Here is a 21,256-nt window from a genome sequence, read left to right as displayed (position 1 = left end):
CTCCGCGTTGTACAGAGGATCATCAACAAAATAATCCCTCATGATTTGTTCGAAAGCTGCTTCTCTGTCACGACGCATAAATTTATGTTCTGCAACCGAACCACCCCTCTTACGTTTACAAGGTTCCAACGAAGCCAAGACAATCGAAGTTGCCATGCATTGTTCATCTTTCTTCCTTTTATTCTGCCAAAAAAGTGATTCCTTCAGGCATGACCACGAAGACATGCTCGAGAAGTCTGTACAACATAGATCACACATTAAGTTCAGTACCACGGTCATTACAAACAACGTTATGAAATCATAAACAACTGGGGATATGTTCAAAGCATAAGCACAAATACAAAGGAGGTACTCAGCTACGATGTATTGAAATGTAAGCACAAATTTAGAGAACCGGACCTTGAAGGAAACTAAGACTCCACAAGGATTAAGCAATACACTAGACTAAACCTCAATTAGCTCTTGTCTCGATGGTCATGGCCTGGCCTGGAGATTGTGTGTGGAAGCATAGCGCCGGTTCAAGGTCAAGCCCCAAAATCAAAGCAGAGTGCTGGTGCGGACCTACATCGCTGGAGCCTGGAGGTGAGGGTCGTCCGACGACGAACGTGTGCTGAAGGCGGGAAATCTCTTGCCGGCCGCTGGAGTGTCGGGGTCGCCGGTGCTTGGGTCACGGCGGCGGTCGCGTGGAGGGCGAGAACTTCGCTGCTGTGGCGGCAACTGAAATGTTGAGCGAGGGAACTCCCGGCACTTTTCCTTTCCGTGGCGCAAACCAGGCTGGGCCAACATCTCCAGCTATTTTAGCTGGTCCATTGGAAATAGCAGGCCCATGGGTGGCAAGGCAAAATCGATGGGGCAGGCAAACTCCGGGATGGCTGGCTGAAATGGCTGGCCACCGTTGGAGTCAGCCTTATTATTTACCTTATGGAAACAAGCAACCTTTAATGCTTAATCCGGTACCCATGCGGTAACTTTCGTGCTTAACGGTCACCAGGAATGTAATTGTATACAGCTAATTCGTGTTGGTCCTGAGAGGCAACCAGTGGATGAGCTCAAATAAGACTATCAATTTTTAAAATCTTAAATTTTGAAATAAGACTATCGTCTATGAATGGAGGGAGTACAAGATACCGCAAGAGGTAAGTAGTTTGTTCCATTAATAATGTTTCTTGCTCATAAAGTAGTATTTCCTCCGATCTTTAATACAAGACTTCTACCAAATAATAAAATAAACACAGAAATAATTATTTTTCTTGAGAGAACATAGAAATAATTGTTGATGTTGCATGTAACATGTGTAAATATTTCGGTGGAAAATTTGCACCGTCCGATGTTAGCCTTGTCGGGGCGCTAGCTACGCCGAATTCAAACTGGGTTGAGGTTTCCAAAGCTCTCGGCTGAAAGTCTGAAACGGAAACCCCCTCCCCACATTGCCAATTTGCCACCTCGTAGGCATCCGCCCGCTCCCCTGCTTCCGCTTCAAAACTGTACACGCTTCCGCTCTCCTTCTACTCCCCTCCCCTCCCCCTCCCTGCCGATCGGCCGATGGAACCCGCAGCCATGGCAAGATCCCCGTGCTCCGCCATCTACCAGGCCACCCTCCCGTCTGCTCCGCCCGTCCCCGGTCGCCTCTCCATCCGACCCCGCTGCGGGCTGGCCCTGACGAACCCCGCCGCCGCCAGGCGGCTAGTCGCTCGGTGCACCGTCGGAGACAAGGCCGAGGTGGAGAAGCCTATCGAGAAAAGTATGCCTGTACTTCCGCTATTCCTTATCAGTTAAACTTGTATTTATGGCTTTGTTGTTGCTGATTGGGATATGTTTGGATCATAATACTGAATTTTCTGATGCGTGTGCTGTGGGGGTTGTGATCTGTCCCGTTTCAGGATTTCCTCCTTTCCCGACTGCCATGGACATCAACCAGATCCGCGATATCCTCCCACATAGGTGAGCTATTGTAGGTGCTGTTTATCCATTTTTCCCTAAATTTTTCTGTTTTGTGAATTACTTTGTGCATAGATTTTTCTTAAGCAGATGTTGAAATTGTGCCCAATGTAGTTGCATCCCTACCTGTTATTTCATATCCAGCAGTTCACTGACTGCCGATAAGTTGACCTAAAAGGAATTTTGGGATATCAGGATCTTGTCAGTGGCAATGCATGACTTTTACAAAGTAAATGTGCTGTTAGACTTGTTGGCCTAAGAATGGGTGATTTTGTTTGTTGCTGGTAATTGATTTGATTTCTTTTTCTGTCCAATTTTACAACTATGAAGCCCAACGACTTCTCTCCTTTATTGGACCCTCGCGTAACTTGTTATACTGGGGTTTCTTCTTATTTCAATTCAGGTTGCTGGCTATCAAAATGAAAGGTAGATGGGAGAAAATAAAATCAATAAATCTAAAAGGTTTACCATGGTCATACAAAAGACATGATCTTTGCCATTTTATGAATGATAGTTGTATGGTTGACAGACAAGTGGCATGCTTTCTGTCCTGGCTCCTAGGCAAGTAAGCTGTGGATCAATGTTCTAAAGAAAAGCCTCCAGAGCAGCTCATGTGCTCAGCGAAGCGTTCAAGCTAGCCTAGCAGCTGTGCGCCCTGAACGTTGTTAACTGCGTAGTGAGCACTAAAAGACAGGGTAGCTTGCTAACCATCATTTATTGCGCTGTGGTTGACTATGTCAGTACGGTGAACGAAAAGAGCTACTGCATTTGTTGATTTCCTATCCGTGGTGAAGATGCTTGATAGGTGATACTCAGATTCCATGTAAGTTGTGTTAAATGCTTCGTTTCTTTTATGTGCATTCCAGGTTCCCATTCCTTCTGGTTGACAGAGTGATTGATTACAAACCAGGAGAATATGCTGTTGCGATTAAGAATGTGACAATAAACGATAACTTCTTCCCAGGCCATTTTCCGGAACGACCCATAATGCCTGGTGTTCTCATGGTTGAGGTATATAATTGTTCTCTTTATTTTGACATCCACATTGTTTCACTTCAGCATTCTTGACATGTAAATTAATTTCTTGTTGTAACGTAATACTTTTTCCTCAAACTATACCTGCTGGAGTCTTGTGCCACTCTTATGGTTTAGTTCAGGGCTGAATTTACTTCAGTCACTGTGTCTAATTGCATGGAAAAATGATTAATGCTAGATAATCCGTGCCGGATATTGCCACACTTGGTAGCTGTCTTCCAGCATTTTTCGTGCCTTTGTAAAAGTAAAGTTTCTGTACAAGCCCTTTTGTTTGCTTTAACAGTTCTACAGATTTCTAAGGAACATGAAGTTTCAGATTGTTGCAACTAAAGTATTTATATGGGATTGCTTTAAGACATTCTTTGCATTTTTACTAAGACATTACTTCAGCTACTTATTATCTGACATCAAGCAGGCAGTGTTAATTTGCTTGAATGAGAAACAAGTTTTCACCTTGAATTGCAGGCAATGGCCCAGGTTGGAGGTATAGTTATGTTGCAACCTGAAGTAGGCGGATCTCGAGAGAACTTCTTTTTCGCAGGGATTGATAAAGTGAGATTCCGGAAGCCTGTAATTGCTGGAGACACCTTGATCATGCGAATGACTCTGATCAAGCTGCAAAAGAGATTTGGAATCGCAAAGATGGAAGGGAAAGCTTATGTCGGGGCCGACCTAGTATGTGAAGGGGAGTTCTTGATGTCTACTGGATCAGAGTAAAGGCAAGAGACAAATTAATACTTTAACATTCCAGCTTTCTGGTGCTAAATCAACTTTGCAGCCTAAGTTTGGAACCGTGTCTGTTATAGCATGTGATATCTTTGCCTTATGTGGAACAGGTCTGTAGGTTTACAAGAACTATGATGGAAGAAATCAAAACTTGCCCCCCTTGGTGTGAGGCACCACACTCTTGCTAGTTGCTAGTCGGTTTTCCATGTCAGGAGTCGTGATAGTAAAGTGACATGGGGTGCAACCCCTGTCTTCCACCTTGTGATATAACTAAGGTCATTTTTTATGTTTCTTTTTCGTCTACTTTTCGATGAAACTTTCAATACTGAAAATCATTCTGTATGCTCAGATGTTGACGAGCTTTACTTGCCTGATCTTTTTTTAAAGCTTTACTTGCCTGATCTGCTTACATAGACTCCAACAAATTGATATACGCACGGATCCTAAAACTGCTGTGAGCTCGCGGTGGTTGCGACGATCGGACTTCTCACCGTGTACTTGCCGGCGTCGTCAACCCACGTCAACGATCCTTGCAGCACATCGCCGGTATTGCTATTCATCTGCCCCCGGATCACGAGCGTGTACTTAAGCTTCTCGTTCTTGCTGCCGAAGACCAACCTTTCCGGAGTCACGGTCACCGTCAGCCCTTTCAGGCCAACAACTTCGGCGCTGTAGCTCGCCGGCGCGCCGCCCACGTTGGTCACGGTCCTAGTGAACGTCCTCTCGCCCACGCCGCTGCCGTTCGCGTTGAAGAACGCTATGAACGATGGGTAGTTGAGGTCGAGGGACGCGCCGGCGCAGTCCACGGCGTAGGACGTCGATTGCACGACGGTCCTGATCTGCGCCGCGGTGTAGTTCATGGCGCACATGAGCTTGACGTAGTCCTCCGGCGCGGCGTCGTAGACCAGGCCCGGGTCCGCGGCGCGGCTCGGGTCGATGTGGCCGGAGCCCATCGCCAGCGGCGACGCGGGGTGGTTGCGGCTGCCCATGTCCTTGATGGACGCCCCAGTGTTGTCCACCGGGCTGGCCGTCGTCATCATCGCCGAGCGGACCATGGCCGGGCTCCACTCCGGGTGCGCGGCCTTGAGCAGCGCGGCCACCCCGGACGCGTGCGGGCACGCCATGGACGTGCCAGAGATGATGTTGAACCGGCTGTAGAGCTTCCGCGACCCGACGGTGGCCACGCTGATGTTCTCCGCCCACGAGGCCAGTATAAGCGAGCCCGGCGCCATCACGTCGGGCTTGAGCACCGTCGGGCAGCTCCCCGACGGGCCGCGGGAGGTGTACGTCGCCACCATCGGCGCGGGCTTGGTGCCCAGGATGGTCACTTCGAACTTTACCGCGGCCTTGGGCGCGTGGCTGCTTCGTATGTACTGGAGCAGCAGGGGCCCGTCTTGTGGGCTCAGGATGACGCCCGGGAAGGTAAAGCTTTCGTAGAGCTCGCTGAACGAGTCGTTGGACAGGAAGAGGCCCGCGCGCACCTTGGCTTCCTGCAACGTGGAAATGGCGTCCCCCAGCGAGTCGGGGTCGCAGAGGATGACCTTGTCGCGGTTCATGGCGAGCACGGTGGAGTTGTTGCACGCGTCGAGGAAGACGAGACCGGTGGCCGCGAGAGAGGTCGGGCCGCCCGGGTACAGTGATTCGCCGATGACGGTCGTGCCGTCGCCGAGGGTCACGACACCGGAGAACTCCCGGTCCACCGTGCCCGACGCGACGGTGAGCGTCCACGGTGTGCCGTTGTGGAGGAAGCCGAGGTCGGGGCCTTCGTTGCCCGCCGAGGTCGACACGAACACGCCCCGCTGCATCGCGGCGAATGCACCGATAGCGATGGGGTCCCGGTACAGGGGGCTGCCGTCCAGGCCGAGGGAGAGGGAGATGACGTCGACGCCGTCGGCGATGGCCTGGTCTATGGCGGCGAGTATGTCGGACGGGTAGGTGCCCTCGTCCCACAGGGCCTTGTACATGGCCACCCTGGCTCGGGGCGCCATGCCGCGCGCGGTGCCTGGCGCGTAGCCGAAGAAGGACGCGCCCGGCACGGGCGAGCCTGCGGCCGTGGACGAGGTGTGCGTGCCGTGGCCGTCGGTGTCCCGCGGGGAGTTGACAGCGATGGTCACGTTCTCGTTGGCGATGAGGCCCTTGTTGAACTTGCGCGCGCCGATGAGCTTCCGGTTGCACGCCTTGGAGCCGTCGAACGCCGTGCCGGACTCGCAGGCGCCCTTCCACCGCGCAGGCACCGGCGGGAGCCCGTCGTCGCGGAAGCTCGCGCTCTCGGGCCACACGCCCGTGTCCACCACTCCGACGATGACGCCGTCGCCATAGCCGGCTGCCTCCCACAGCCCCCCCGGCGCGCTGACGCCGAGGAACTCGGGCGTGTGCGTCGTGTCGCGGGTCACCGCCGCGGCGTCGTCAAGGTAGCACGACACGAACCCGCGCGACCGCCGGAGCGCCTCGACCTCCTCGTCGCGCAGCCGCGCGGCGAACCCGTGCGCCGCGTGGTCATAGACGTAGTACATGCCGGCGCCCGGGGCGGCCGCGGAGAGCGTGGACTCGTACCACCGCTGGTGGCTCGCGAACGCCCTGGGCATGGCCGACTTGTCCATGTGCACGATGTACGCCGCCGCCTCGGCCGACGCGGCCGGCGCCCGCAGCGCCGTCGCGACGCACACCGCCAACGCCAGCCACGACCACGCCATGCCACGAGGCGTTACTACGACGGCTGCCATTATTATTCCTGCCGGCGCGTCTATCTCCGTGTGTGTCTGAGACGACGCTGCGACGCCGTGCGCGGGCTATTTAACGGTGTGGCGACACGCACGCCATGTAACACAGCACACGATTGGGCAGGGTGTGGATGCTGAATAGTTTGGTGCGGTGGGCCGGAGCCGATTCGGTGGTTGCGTAGTCCCTGATGGTGGTCAAGCCGGCGCGAGCTGGTAGCGGGATGGGCACCGGCCGTGTCGCGTGCTGCTGCTCCGGGCGAATTCGCATGCCCGCCGAGCCACGCGCGGTGGCGCTAGCTGGACGATGTGTCGTATACTGTGGAGCCTCACTCACAGTTGTGAGCAACTCCTTTACAAGGGTGCGTGATAGTGTACCGCGCAGCTACCGTCGCGTATGGCTGGCTACCTCCTATCCTAGGCACGTTCCGAGGATCACAAGACAACAAACAAACCTCGTTAACTAACTGCAGATTCTGCTGGATGGTTTGTCTGATCTTGACAAAGCATGATGAGGCGGCGAGTAAGAAAACAAGTGTTTTCCTGGAGTGGTTACATGCAGAGCGGCGGCGATAGAACATGGAGAGTTATATTAAGCTCGTAATCGCGAAGCGTGTTCCCATACGCGACTATCAAAATGGAAGAATGTCCCGATGGACAGAGCGTGTCAGCAACTGGAACATTGGGTGCACTCCTCAGGAACTTCCTGCAAAGAAAAGGACAGCACCTCCTACACAGGAAGGGATCACACGAACAGGCCCTCGTAACCTCCAGAGAGACGACTCTAAAATGATCTCCTCCACAAAGAGGCTTGATTGATGGTACCAAACTACCAAGTACCGAGACGTACTGTCCTCGTGGACTGTCGGTGGTTCAGATATGTTCAGCTATATTCTCTTAAATAGGGTGATCTCATTTCAGAATTCTGATGAAACCAGACAGCGATGGCTGACCCAATAGAAACCGCTGCATGGTCAGTCCCCGATACCCGCTGCCGATTAGCCGCCGGTTGGCCGGCAGCCACGCGTGCCATGCCAGTGGTTCGACAGTAGCATCTCTCGCGCTCATTCACTGCCGAAAGACCTGCATGGACCACGAGGACATCGAACAAGACCGCGCGAGGACCCAGTGAGCGAACCCGTCGATCGCCTCGTGTGGTAGTAAGTGATAATGCGAATGATGAATGATTAGACGGCAGCGAGATAGGCTAGGTATAGTATCCGCGAAGAATTAGATCCCCGGGCGCAAATCCGGAGAGGCGGATGGACGGGCGCAGCGACGCGCCACCGGTTCTTGAGCTTTCGTCCAGCCGGGAACGGGATCGACAGGCACAGGCGCGAAGCCACTTCAATTCGTGGCCGCTGGCTCGGCACTGCACTGCTGCCGCTGGTGGGTAGGCTATGGCTGAGCTAGATGCGGCTGCCGGCTAGTACTCGGCGCGCGCTCGAGTGCGCGGCGCGTGTGACGATGGTGTGGGTGCGTCCAGTGGGTGACGCTTACGCGACAGGGGCGCCCGCATTCAGCGGCTGGCCGGCCGGCTGCGCGCGGGCGATGATTTCCTCGACGGGGACCGAGGGGATTTCGTTCCTCTCCCGTCGTCGTTTGACCGGGCGCTCGGAGCGCGACGCACACACGAGGTGCTGCGCGGGTGGTGCGCGTCGCGGCGCGATCACGATGGCTGGTGCGTGCGCCCTCGGCGTCTGCAGTGCCGCGCCCGCGCCCGCGCCCGCACCCGCACGGCACAGGTCGTCCGTCGTGTGGCCGGAGCATCGTCTTTTGGCCTCGGTGCCATGGGTCGTCGTTAGTACGAGTAGGCTTCCGATTTTTTGGGGGCAGCTGGTGGCCACTACAGGCCGTGGGCGGACGTGGAGCTTTACGTGATCGGCGAGTCAGCAGTAGTGGACCGGTGATGGTGAGAACCGGCTAACCGCCGGGCACCGGCAGGCCAGACGTCAGTCTACAACAAATCGGCCCCTTTCAAAGTGTAGTAACATGTTTTAGTTTGTAGCGACTTTTTAAAATTTTGGTCAAGTTTACCAAACATATATGAATCTCTCCGTTGCGGGGTGTGCAGCTTATTTGGTACCTTGCTATAGACTAGTTCGTGGAACTTTGCTTTGTAATTTCGCTGCTTTAATCCGTAATGAAATTCGGGTTCGACGGTAGTAGAAGAAAAGAACATCACAAATCAAAATTATGTGCAGCCGCAATCCACCTTTTTGTTGATGAGGTGGATGCAGAAGCATTTCCATGAAACCTATTCCATCGCGCATCTTTTAAACACGAATTCCGGGCTCAAACCGGGCGATTTTTCATCACACCACGTCGCCCGTTAACCCGCTAGCCGTTGGATCCAACGAGTTCGGATATCGACCGTTCGATACAGTACAGCGCGGGTCTCTCTGCCGCTCTCTGCTCTCTGCCTCTCTGCCGCTCTCTGCTCTACGCCTGCCGCGCCGGACGCTCCTCCCTCCACCTGCAGCACGGCCCGCGGCCCGCCGCCGCCTGCTTGCCGCCGGCCATCGATTTCGCCGGCCCATTGCCAACTCTAATTCCTTTGCCGCAGCCGCCCAAGCCTCCTACAGTAGCAGTCGCGTTTGCTCGAGCCGTCGATCCCAGCACACTTTATCCCCTCCGCCTCCGCCCGCTGAAGCTGGAGGAGAGCTCGTGCTTCTCCTGCGTCGTCCGGTGTGCTGACTCACATTCACATCGCTCTCCTCGCCACCGACCTGCGCTCGCCCGACGGGTTGCCGCTGCCCGCTCTCCCTGCCGTAGCCTCAACCTCCCTTGGCTCTTCCACTCCTCGTCTCCCCTTCCCTTCCCTCCCTGCTCTCCTCCCCGTCGCATATCCCCTCCACCAGAAAAGATTTATCAGAGTGAGCCTCGCTGCAGCCCAAATCGAGTTCCTCCTTGATAACTTGATCTTTTCCCACCCATAACCATGTTGCTCCTCGTCGGATTGAACGCGGTTCACCAAAAAATTGAGTTCCAAGCTGTGGGCTCATGGAGAGCCTTGGCTGAAGATGGCGGAAATCGTGGTGTTCCTGGGACCCGGGCTCCGTTACATCCTAGCTTACTGGCCCGGCCCTGTGCAGCACCGCCCCCTTCCCCACGTTGAAGCTGCTGTAGCCTCCGCTGCCTGCAAGGTGTTCGGTAAAATGTTCAGCCTCTAAAACGGTAAGCTCTACGACCATGTTGTATACCACCGACGTTGAAAGCTTACTAATTCTACATCCATGCATTCTTATTGAAATTTTTTTTTAGGGACAATCTGTGATAGCACCTGATAATCACAAGTGACTTTTTTTTAGCAATACGACTAGATGGTTACAAAACGTGACAACTAAAAAGTCAACTTATGAAACTTCATGGCAGACATAAAATTTGCATAGCATGGATGGAAAACAACCAGGTGAAAATACCATTCTATTTTTGCAAATATTTGTTCCAGACTGGAAAGGCAATAGTAGTCACTTGCATTCTATTTATCCATTATTGCAAATGTCAGATGATGACTGCGATTGAACTATACATTGCCTAAACCTATAGATGTGCTATTTTTCGTCATGCTTATGCTTGCTTATTGCTTAATATCATCTACTTTCCACCTTTCTAATTTGTGTGTTTTGCAAAGTTGTTGCTGAAAATGAGCTTCCACCCTGCGGGACATGTTCTGATGGCCTCTGCAGATCAGGTTTCAGGTAGCCCCAGCAAACTAGGCATGTGTTTAACTAGATGAAAATTTACAGTATGGAGGAAATCAACTTGTATAACTTGTGGAGATTCAATTGTTCAGTGGCGTCAATGCGAAGATCAAACATAATTAATTTACTTAGTGAATGTTCTTAAATAAATAAGGTTATATATGCCATTTTGTATTTGAGATGTCCAACTCACTTGAATCAGGTTGTGCCCTTTTATGTTTGTACACAACAATTCTGAAGTTGTTGTACACTTCTGAGCATCAAATTCATATTGTAAAGAAACTTGTTGTAGAAAGTGATTTACTACATGTTATAACCCATGATCTCTATCAATCAATAGCTTTATATGCCGTATATATGATTATCCAAAATAGTTTATTAAGAGGACAAGAATTGCATATTGCCAAGTACTAATATAATTTTGCATGGCTTCCTTATTATGATTAAGTGAATTAATCGAGATATGCTTAACCTATGGCTCAAATGAAAGGGTCATAAGGCACGTGGAGCACGAACGGCGCGCCAGTTTTCTAGTGAAAATTTAAATTCAGGCAGCATATGTTTGGTTTTTCTCAATAAAACTCAGGTGACGCGGGCCGCCGGTATTTTGCTCCGCACTTCTTGTGTTGGACGCGGCCCGGAACGGCAGACAATTAGACCGCGGAAAGAATGTTTTGGGCTCTGATTCTCTGCCGTTCAGGGGTGACGGTTGGCCCGGCCCAGCGCAGAACTAAGCAGGCGTCGCGGCTTCCCTCTCCGGTCGAGAATTTTTTTAAAAAAAGGGTTTAAAAAAAATTAAAATTCGAAAAAGGGGTGGCAGTTGAGAAAAATTTGAAAAATGGGTGCCTCCCGCCCGATCATCGGGCGGGAGGCGTGGGGCCGGGGACATCCCGCCCAACCAGCGGGCGGGATCCTCAAAAAACTTTTTCCAGGCCCCCCCGAGGGCCCCTTCGCGAATAAGAAACTTTTCTTATTCGCGAACGGGTCCCTGAGGGAGCATCCCGCCCGGCCAGAGGGCGGGAGGCATCCCGCCCGGACAGTGGGCGGGATGTTTAGCGCTATTTTTTTTTGTTATTTTCCTTTGGAATTTATGATTTACAATCTATTATGTTCCTTTGGAATTTATGATTTACAATCTATTTGAAATTCAGACTGTTTTCAAATGCAATATTGATTCGCCATATTCTTTTGTGTACATATAAAATTTTAATTCAATTTTACGAAGAAGATTGCTCTATCTAAAATTCGTATGAAGATGGTTAAACGATAACGTTTTGCAACGTAGAATCCGAATATTACGACAGTACGATAGATCAACCGATTAAAAAGAAAATAGTATCATACAAAAACAGTTCAAATATAAAAAGTTCACCAAATCAGGAGTATCTACTCCGCATGTCCCGGACCTCGCGCTCTCTTGGGCCTCCCGCCCCTAGTCCTAGGCCGTCGGCGTATGTGGTCCTCCGAGTACGTAAATGCATCTGGAGCACGGTGAGGACGAGGCGGAGGAGGTGCAGGTGTGAAGGGGTCATCCTGGGACTGTGCACCTGGAGCGTCATATGTCTCAGATGGACCAATGATGTCAGGCTCGGCGCCGCCGCCCACCAGCTCTGACCAAGTGGCGGAGCCGCCCTCCCAGTCGTCCCAGTCCGGCACACCGAATGGACCACCGTATGCAGGAGCTCCCGTCGACCATGCATGCTGAGCATAGCCATAAGAGTACGGTGCAGCTGGCCTCGAGCCTGACGGGAGAGACGTTCCTGGAGCATAGGCGCCAAACGTCTGAGGCTCCATTCTTGCAGGAGGAGGTCCCATTGCCGTCGAGTGCATGACTACAAAAAGAAATGAAATTAGTCGTGTAAATCATAGGTGATTGAAATGGCAATTATGAAGAACTTACAGCTTGAACTAGCGGCAGTACCGCTGGACGCTGCGTGCGGTGCTGTAGAGGTCGACGGGCCAGCTGTGTACACGTGGGCGGACGCATGAGATGAACTGGAGGTCCCCACGTCATCTCTGCCGCGACACGTCAGTGCACGTAACGCTCGCGTCAAGCTGTCTTGAATCTTACGGAAGCTGTCCTTGTACTGTGCCTCCGGTACACGCACTCCACGTTCAATCAACGTGATCTGAGATGTAGCTTCGACCTCCGCGAAGTTGATCAGATCGATCTGCATACGTAATGGGATGCAGATTACTATTGGTATCGATCTTTTAGAAAAAATATTTAATAATTCAAGTTGCGAAACACGTACCGCGCCACGGTGGTCCTGATCACGGTACGAGGGATACGTGTCAGAAATGGTCGGCTGGTGCTGATCCTCCGCGTCATGAATACGTGAACGAGTGACGTACGGACGCGTACGAAGGAGGTACCAGCGGAGGTATGCGCTGTAAGACGCCTCTGTGTGTGGCTGCGGCTCGTCCCACACATCGTCAGGTGCGTCTAGCCACCCTTGCACGTACTCCTGCATCTTGACGACCCAGTTCACCTCGTTGGCATGATATCCCCTGCGCGAATATCTGTTGCGAACATTTGAAATTCAACATTGCTTTATGATAACGAATATATAAGTCATACAAAACGTGTTATCACAAACTTACTCGTGTACGTTGCGCGGCACGGCCTGGAACGCTCGAGGTACGAGAGGAAACTGCTGTCGTCGCCCGAACTGTCTCATCACACGCTCGACGCAGTACTGCCCAGCCAGAGGGTGCAGATCCTGAGCCTGTAATATATTTGTTCAAAACTTAGAGGTACTCACATATGATTCAATTAAATTAAATAAAAAATAACTGGACGTACCCTAAATTGTATTACCCAACTCTTGGCGGGGCCGGGCAAATCAGGTACGTTCACAACAAGTGGCGGGTTCGCTGGACCAAACCGCTCCTGCAGCTCCACCCTCCAGAAAGGTGGCACGGCAACCGACGTGTGGACAGGGCTTCGCCGCTTCGTCTCCTCTCTTCCTCTCCTCTCCTCCTTTTCTTTTTTCTGATTTTTGATGAATTTTATGAGAATTAGGGGGTGGGTGGGGGCTTAAATAGTGGGGGAACGGGCGGGAGGCCCACGTCCCGCCCTCCCAACGGGCGGGAGGCCCCTCGGAGGACATCCCGCCCGTTGGGAGGGCGGGATGTCGCCTGACTTTTCGCAAAGAGGCCCCTGCGAAGAGGTTTTCCTCCCCCCGCCGACCCCCCGCCCGTTGGATGGGCGGGATGCGTCATCCCGCCCTTTCATTGGGCGGGAGGTACCCATTTTTCGAAATTTCCCAAACCGGCACCCTTTTTTTGAATTTAAATTTATTTTTAACCCTTTTTTTAAAAAAATTCCTCCGGTCGATCGATGCACCAAGCAACAAAGATACACGTCGACGCAGAGCGAAAATCCAGGCCAGTTTCTTTCTTTTATTTAGGGTAAAATTGGCGGCTCGACATTGAAAAAAAGATGGCTTTTGTCACAAACCACTAAAGATGTCTCTAATAGACACCACAATTCATTGACAATTAGCTGTTGAACACTGTACCTTATATAATAATATACTCTCATCAAACGAGTATGAGCACATTTATAAAAGACATGTATACCCTGCCCCTTCGGATCAACATTGCAGCCTATCCCTTTACATCACACACTTAAAACTGTCACAGCTGAACAACACACTACGTAACCTACACACGTAGCAGCCAATTTTGCCAATGAACACAGGGTACAATTAGCAGCCAATTTTGCCGATAAACATAGCATACAGTCGCCAATCGAGCCTACAACCCTATGGGGGAAACGGCAGGAACCTTACACATCAGGTAGTCATGACAGATCGTCGTGGTCATCGGAGAAAATCTCGCTCAAGCATCGTGGAAGATCCATTTGCATCTCCTACTTTGGGAGCGGGCGCAAACCGGCCTATCTACCAGCAGCGAGTCCTGCCGGCCCACCACGAGCGGCTGCTGCCGTCGCGGCGCACCCCTCGGCGCCGCCCCGTGCAACGCGGACGGGCGCACCCTCCTCGCCGCCGCGAGCGCCACGGACGGACGCAGTTCCGTGCGCCGCCGCGGGCAGGCGACGTGAACGGGAGTCATCCCGTGCGCCGCGGACTGGCGCACCCCTCGTCGCAGCTTCGTGCGCCGCCGCGGGCTGGCGCCGCCCCGTGCGCCGCGTACTAGCGCATGCCTCGTCACCGCCGTGGACGGGCGCCGCTCCGTGCGCCGCCGCGGGCAAGCGCCACGAACGGACGCCGCCCCGTGCGCCGCGGACTGGCCCACCCCTCGGCTACCGGGGACGGGTTGCCGGAGTGGGAGAGGGGCGGCCGAAGCCCGCCGGGAACGGGTCGCCGGAGGCTGGAGAGGAGCGGCTCGAGTTGGGGGCGTCGGGGATTCGATTTGGAAAAAAAAAATCCAGGAAAGGAGAGATAGAGGCAGTGGTAGAATTATCATTTGGCGTGGCTTTTATTAAAAATGAGTATAATAATAGGTATGGTGTCTGCACCAAGTTACCATAGATTTATAATGCGTTTTGGTAATGATATCTTTTTATATGATGCGTTTTGGTAAAGATATTTTTTAGTGGCTTAGGGCAAAATCTAAATTTTAATAGTGTCCGCCAGCTAATTTTGCCTTTATTCAGCGATAGGCAGGGATGCATCTTCTCGTCGAGAAGGATGGAGGGAGCTCCGCCTCCCTGGGGATGAAGGCTTTGCACCGGTGGTGGCGGCCTCATTGAGAACGTCGCTGCTGGCGAGTTTCAAGAAACCGGCACCAGACGGCAGAGCACACCCTCTGCTTCCTCCCCATGCGTCTCGTTCGCTCACACAGCGCGGCCGGCATGCACAGATGGGACGACCATCGTGGCCGCGAGGACGAAGGCTGTGGCGGTGGCGAAGGAGCGAGGTATTTGAGTTCCTTCTTGAGGTTGCGCAGGGACACATATGCCTCTGCTTTTGGGTAGAGTAACTTTAACGAGGGTAACGGGTGAAGGCTTTCAAATGCGACTAGTAACAATGGAAATTGACGACTTATACTTTACTTAAGATTAGGGTGTCTTTGGTTTGCACTTGCTTATATTTACAGACTTAAATTTAGTTTCAATAATTCCTTAAAGTGCCAAACATGGTGATTTATTGGGACAAAAGGTCCATAAGACCTAAAATTGTAGCTTATAAGAGCTAAAAGATGCTTTTAATAGGAATACCCTTCATTTATTGCTGCTCCAGCCCCCCTCTCTCCCACACCCATATTAGTCCCTACAACCACGTTAAATGATCAGGGTATGAGTACAAAGAGTCTTTGCATAACCACATTAAATAACTTTAGTACCTACGACCAGCAAGGTGGGACTTAAATTTAGTAAAAAATCCAAACAATTTAGTCCCTGGATGAACCAAACAGGATCTTAACATCTTCTTTGCATCATTAGACTGTTGTGGGTTTTTTTTAACAAAAACTGCTATGGTTTAATGATGTAGGAGTATCACTAACCGCAAAATGAACTGCGTCAGCGAATGCCTCAGTGCCATTCTGCCATTGCACCAACAGGCAACAGGGCACCATACCCATGCCAAAAAAAAAGCACCTTACCACAAGTCAGGCTCCATTGTTCGAAAGAAGAGAGTACTACGACGACCATGGCCATCGCAATAGATTGGCGCACAAGCACAACACGGGGCGTCTGCCTCGAGCATCTGAAAGAAGTAACAAGCTGCAAGCAAGACTGACGGCCTGTTCGTTTCCTACCCAATAAACTTTAGATCCATCACGTCAAAGAGAATCTTGCTATTTAGAGGTATTAAATAAAATTTGTTTATAAAAATTTTTGCACAGCTGGGTGCTAATTCGCGAGATAAATTTAATAAGTCTAATTAATCCATAATCTGCCACAGTGATGCTACAGTAATCATCCGCTAATTATGGACTAATATACCTCATTAGATTCGTCTCGCGAATTAGCCCAAGGGTTTTGTAATTAGTTTTATAATTAGACTTTATTTAATACTTCTAAATGATAAGATTCTCTTTGATATGACCTCTCTAAACTTTAGACCCAGTAAACAAACAGACACCAAAAGGAGAACCGGCGCAGGAATCCTTTTCATGCACAGGCACCAGTTACAGCACTCGCACGCAATGACGCAACCTACGTGCTTTGTACTGGATAGTGTCCGCCTGGGTGGAGACCGGACAGCCGGCAGCACATGCAATACGCAATGCAGCTGAAGAAGTGAAGAATTGCTGAATTGGCAGGCTGTGGCGCAGGGCGCGGCAAATGACCGGCACACAGTTCAGGTAACCACAAAAACTGCACAGCTCATGGATCATGATGTGGGGTGCGGGTGCGGGTGCGGGTGCGGGTGCTCGAGAGCCTGGCTTCGATGGCTCTGAGTGCCGGGGAGACGGGATCTCTCCAGCGCACCAGCTGCCTCTCTCGGAGGTCAAGAGCGTAGCCGGGGAGTGCGGCCGCTGCAGCGCTGCTGATGCTCTACTGCGTACAGTCTGGATCGCAGTACGGAGCTGGATCGCTGCCGAGTGATTGCGACGAAGGGCAGAAAGGCGCTTCTTGTCCCCCGCAGTCCCAAGATCCGTCGAAAAGGCTCGAGAACTTTACGGTTCAGAATGGATGCTCGACGGACCAACGCAATGGCACTCGTCAAGTGGCCGTGGCGTCGTGCGCGTCGCCGAGGCTAGGGATTGAAGACCGCGCGTTTTGGTCTCCTCTGCCACTTATGGGCTTGGGCCGGATGCGGAAGTGGGGGTGCCGACGTGGTGGAAACAAGCGGGCCCAACTTGCCAACTTGGCCACTTTCTCGTGGCTAATCAAGGTTTTTGTGGAGGGCAATAATGAAGTTCTTTTGGGGGGCTCCTGCCAAATGCAGTGTGTTGCAAGCAAACAAAGAAAAAACATACAGATGAAACCTTTTGCCATGGAAATTTTGATCAAATTTTCTTCTTGGCAACAAACGACTAGCCATGCTAAAATTACTGGAGACATGCTTCTACACATGAAGCTTCAAGGGCAAACAGGACACAGATAACTCGCACCCACGCCTTTGTACATCACCACGGAATGAATCAACGAACAAACAGCCGGACTGGCGGCCTGAGATGATAGCGCTTCACTATACAGACAGTTCGGCAACACCCGGGAAATCTAGGTCAATCACGGTAGATGAGTTCGAAACCTAGGGAAGGGAGGCAATCAGGCAACCACGCCTCCGGGAAAGAAAAAAAAAAGAATCATGCGTCGGCGAGGCAAGTGGAGAACCAGATCAAAACGGCACCGACAGAGCAGAGCCGCAGCATCCCCGTGCGGCCGGCAGGCAGGCAGAAGCAGAAGTCGATCAGGAGCCCGGCGGACGCGTGCGTGGTAGCGCTGGCTTTACATGTCCTGGACTAGTCTGGACGGCGTGCTGGCGGTGGTCGTGTTGCCCTCGTAGCAGCTGCTGTCGCAGGACCCCGCCACCGCCGGCCTCCCCGGCGTCCTCGCCCTCTCCAGGGGGCTGCCGTTGCCCGGCCGTAGAGTCCGGCGATCCTGCAGGCAGGCAGATGCGCACAAATGCAGAGCTCAGAACGAGGGGAAAGAAAAAAGGCCTCTGAAACTTCTGTTCGACCGTTCAGCAATTGTTATTTCAGCAAGATTCTTCTCTAGCATCCGAGTCAGTAAAACAATAAACCATGGCCGAAACGGTGATACGAATTGATAGTGTTACCATTTTGTTCATGTTCATTGAATAGTTTTCCGAGGTGACAGATTTAATAACATCCCAACGGGCAGCTCAGGCACTGTCAGGACAGTATTTAAAGCTCGGTCCAGGGTCAGACAGAGAGCTGGTAATCAGAGCCAGCAGCGTGCTATTTTAATCCCCCTGATGATGCGCCTGCTGTCCATGCAGAGGGCTCACCATTTTAATCAAAACCCGGATGCAGAGGGCACCACCATTTTAATAGAGAGCCGGCGAGCATTCACGCAGGACAGGCTAATCGGCACGCTAGTTTACTCTGGCGACCGGCAATGGCGGGGGATTCACCATTTGTAACTTGGGATCGGTTTCAACATGGATATAAAGTATGTTCTTGCGAGCGAATGAGTGACATGATTGACCTCGCAGAGATGTAGTAAAAGGAAGCAACTGGCACGGCAGCAGGGCTCACCTCTCGATACGGGAAGTCGTCGACCTCGAGCATGTGGATTACATGCCCCATCTTCGGCCGCTTCTGCGAGTCGGGATCCACGCACCGCAGCGCCACCAGGAGCGCCTTCTTCAGCGCCTTGGAGGACGGCTTCTCCGGCAGCTTCGGGTCCAGGATCGCTTCGTAGTCCCTGTTGGTCACCTTGTTCTTGAGCCACTCCACGAGGTTTACCTGAAACGATGATGATACAGCAGCAGAGATTCAGGCGAATTGTGAGGTAGCATAGAATGATTTCTTTGCTTGGTTGAACAGCAGCCGCGTCCCTAGCTAACCTCTCCGGCGGGTCTCGCGTAGTCGACCGGGCTTCGGCCGGAGATGATCTCCATGATGAGGATCCCGAAGCTGTACACGTCGCTCCTCTCGTTCAGCATGCCGGTGCTTGCGTACTCTGGCGCCACATAACTGTCGCAACGGAAGCAATTTCAGAATTCACACCATACCGTTCACCAGATGGAAGCAGATCCATACGGTTCAGGAGCCTGGAGACCAGCTCACCCAAATGTTCCCATCACTCTGGTGGTGACGTAGTTGCTGTCCGACCCCAGGAGCTTTGCGAGGCCGAAATCCGAGACCTTGGGGTTCCACCTCCTGTCCAGCAGGATGTTGCTGGACTTGATGTCCCTGTGCACCACCTTCGGCTCCAGCCCCTCGTGCAAGTACGTGATCCTGAATTCATTCGCATCAATCTCAGAGATGCGCACATCGCAAATTCAGAGGTACACGAGCAGCAGAACGGGAAAGCATTGGGAAATTCAGGCACCCTTTCGCCATGCCGAGCACGATGCTCATCCGGATGTCCCAGGTGAGCGGGCTCACGGGGCCGACGTCGCCGTGCAGCCACTGCTCGAGGTTGCCATTGTCGACGTACTCGTAGACAAGTATCCTGAGATCACAAGCAACAGTGGTTTGGTTGGTACGACGTGCACGAGCAAGTTACCACAGGAAGCAATGCAAGTGGCAAGGCGAGAGAAAGAGGAAGGCAGCGCGTCATCAATGCGCGAGAGGGTTCTGTACCGGTGCGCGCCCTCGGCGCAGTAGCCCAGCAGCCGGACAAGATTCTTGTGTCGGACGCGGCCGATCGCCTCCACCTCCACCCGGAACTCCCTCTCGGCTTGCCCCCTGCATGCGGCGAGCGAGCAACGACGAGCTCGCGGATCAAAAAGTGTGTTCGCCAAGAACGCACCGATCGAACGAGAAAAGATGCGGCGCATGCCTGTTGTTCAGGAGGTTCTTGACGGCGACTTGGTAGCCGTCGGAGAGGACGCCGCGGTAGACGATGCCGTAGCCGCCCTCCCCGACGACGTGCTCGGGTGCGAAGGCGGCGGTGGCCTCCTCCAGCTCCCGGAGCGTGTACCAGTGCCCCCACCCGAGGTGCGACACCTCGGGGCCGCACGCGGCCGCCGACACGTCGGACGCCACGGGGCCGACCTCCCCGTCGGCGCACGCGAGCATGCGGCGGCCCTTGCCGGCCTCGATGTGCACGCGCTGCGACCCGTGCGCGGTGGCGGCCCCCACGGAGTCCCCGTCGCCACCGTCGCCGTGGTGCTGCGCGGCGCCGCCGTCCTTGAGGAACGCGTGGCCCATCTCGAGGTAGTGGCGGAGCGAGCCGACGTGGACGGCCACCTCCTGGATCTCCTTGGACACGGGCGGGATGGTGGACGGGGACAGCGGCGCCCCCGCCCCCGCCGGCGCGGGCGCGCGCGCGACGCCCTTCCTGGGCCGCCTCCGGCGCGCGGCGGCCAGGTGGAGGGAGATGAGCGCGAGGAGCAGCAGGAAGGCGGCCCCCACCGCGATGCCGAGGAGCACCCACAGGCGCAGCCCCAGCACCGCCGTCCTGCGCGACAGCTGGTCGCGCAGCAGCGGCGGGGGCGGGGGCGACATTGCCGGCGGCGCCCGGCGGGGCAGCGCGCTCCTCCTGCTCGCCGTCGCAGCCTGCCCGGACGTCCCCGCGCGCGCGCGCTGCTGCTGCCGCCCACTTGGCGCTGCCACTCCTCCTACCAACCCACTGCCACCACCACCAGACTCGCTCGCTAGCTAGCTAGAACTGCATGGTACAGTCACTAGCTCACTGGTCTGGTCACTAGCGAGTCACAGCTGCCTATGGTGGGAAGAGTGAGTAGAGCAGGGAGAGCACGAGATGGCACAGGGGAGTTGAGCTCCGGGCCTCAAGCTCAGCCAAGTGGTTATCTGTGGGGCCCGGGGGAGTTGCGCTGTGCGCGGAAGGTTGTCCGTTTCCGTGCGTGTGGGCCCCGTCTGACAGGCGGATCTCGGGTTAAATCGGAGTGGAGTAATTAAGCGACGCGCAGAAGTCAGAACCGAGGATCTTGAGACAATTAAAGCTCGGATTAACCAACCACCATGGACGTGCAGCCGTGCATGAAAAAGAAAGCTCGGTGATGATCTTGTTCGCATCGGTTCGTCCAACTCGATCCGGACCGTCGGTCGGCTGATCGGACGGATACCAGGGCCTCCGCAGCTCTCGTCCAAAAGCCGTTGCAGGGAATCTCTCTCTGGACGCGCTGCCATGCCTGCTGTTCGGAGTTTGGCCTCTCAGCCGGGCAAAATGGCCCAGTGGGTTTGCTAAAAAGTTTCCACGGCGGATGGCACCACCAAAGGAGCTGACTGTTCACATTCCTTTTGCAGTACTGATGACTACTGGCACGTGCAATTTTTCTGTAGAACGAGTTTTCTACCCCAATTATTTGGATTATTCCTCCTTCAAAACTGCAAGAAATTTACCCGCAAAAAGAAAAAAAACTGCAAGAAATTCGTAGGAAGAGGCAGGCGCGATCGCTGCAAGGGGACCGGTAGCACCGAAAGTATGGCGTCACGTTGGTTGGCGTTTTGATACGCGTACCGGTATGGCCCCCTCGACAGGATAGCCAACCAGTGGCTGACAATAATGCAGAGGAGGAGGCAGAATCCTGCGATGCGGGCAATACATCTGCTGCCTAC

General features: G+C 53.3%; 3 protein-coding genes across 3 annotated transcripts; 1 reads left to right on the top strand and 2 right to left on the bottom strand.

The window, feature by feature from the left end:
* The first annotated feature begins 1,429 nt into the window (after positions 1-1,429).
* LOC112883909 (3-hydroxyacyl-[acyl-carrier-protein] dehydratase FabZ-like) lies at positions 1,430-4,064 on the top strand. The gene is made up of 5 exons (XM_025949177.1): positions 1,430-1,741; positions 1,881-1,941; positions 2,805-2,949; positions 3,439-3,692; positions 3,810-4,064. The coding sequence occupies exons 1-4, from the start codon at positions 1,543-1,545 to the stop codon at positions 3,688-3,690; spliced, it is 657 nt and encodes a 218-aa protein (XP_025804962.1). The 5' UTR covers positions 1,430-1,542; the 3' UTR covers positions 3,691-3,692; positions 3,810-4,064.
* LOC112883908 (subtilisin-like protease SBT1.9) lies at positions 4,042-6,446 on the bottom strand. The gene has a single exon (XM_025949176.1). It carries the CDS (start codon positions 6,420-6,422, stop codon positions 4,143-4,145), a length of 2,280 nt encoding a protein of 759 aa, XP_025804961.1. The 5' UTR covers positions 6,423-6,446; the 3' UTR covers positions 4,042-4,142.
* Positions 6,447-17,037: 10,591 nt separating this feature from the next.
* On the bottom strand, positions 17,038-20,451 carry LOC112883886 (probable serine/threonine-protein kinase At1g01540). Its single transcript, XM_025949144.1, has 7 exons — positions 19,515-20,451; positions 19,316-19,420; positions 19,062-19,184; positions 18,797-18,967; positions 18,574-18,703; positions 18,263-18,472; positions 17,038-17,642 (listed from the first exon to the last, which is right to left on the bottom strand). The coding sequence occupies exons 1-7, from the start codon at positions 20,180-20,182 to the stop codon at positions 17,490-17,492; spliced, it is 1,560 nt and encodes a 519-aa protein (XP_025804929.1). The 5' UTR covers positions 20,183-20,451; the 3' UTR covers positions 17,038-17,489.
* Between the last annotated feature and the right edge of the window lie 805 nt (positions 20,452-21,256).

This window comes from Panicum hallii, chromosome 3 (assembly GCF_002211085.1).
Source record: "Panicum hallii strain FIL2 chromosome 3, PHallii_v3.1, whole genome shotgun sequence".
NCBI classification, from domain to species: Eukaryota; Viridiplantae; Streptophyta; class Magnoliopsida; order Poales; family Poaceae; genus Panicum; species Panicum hallii.
The sequence above is the reverse complement of the archived record's forward strand: the minus strand, read 5'-3'. Positions and strand labels throughout refer to the sequence as shown.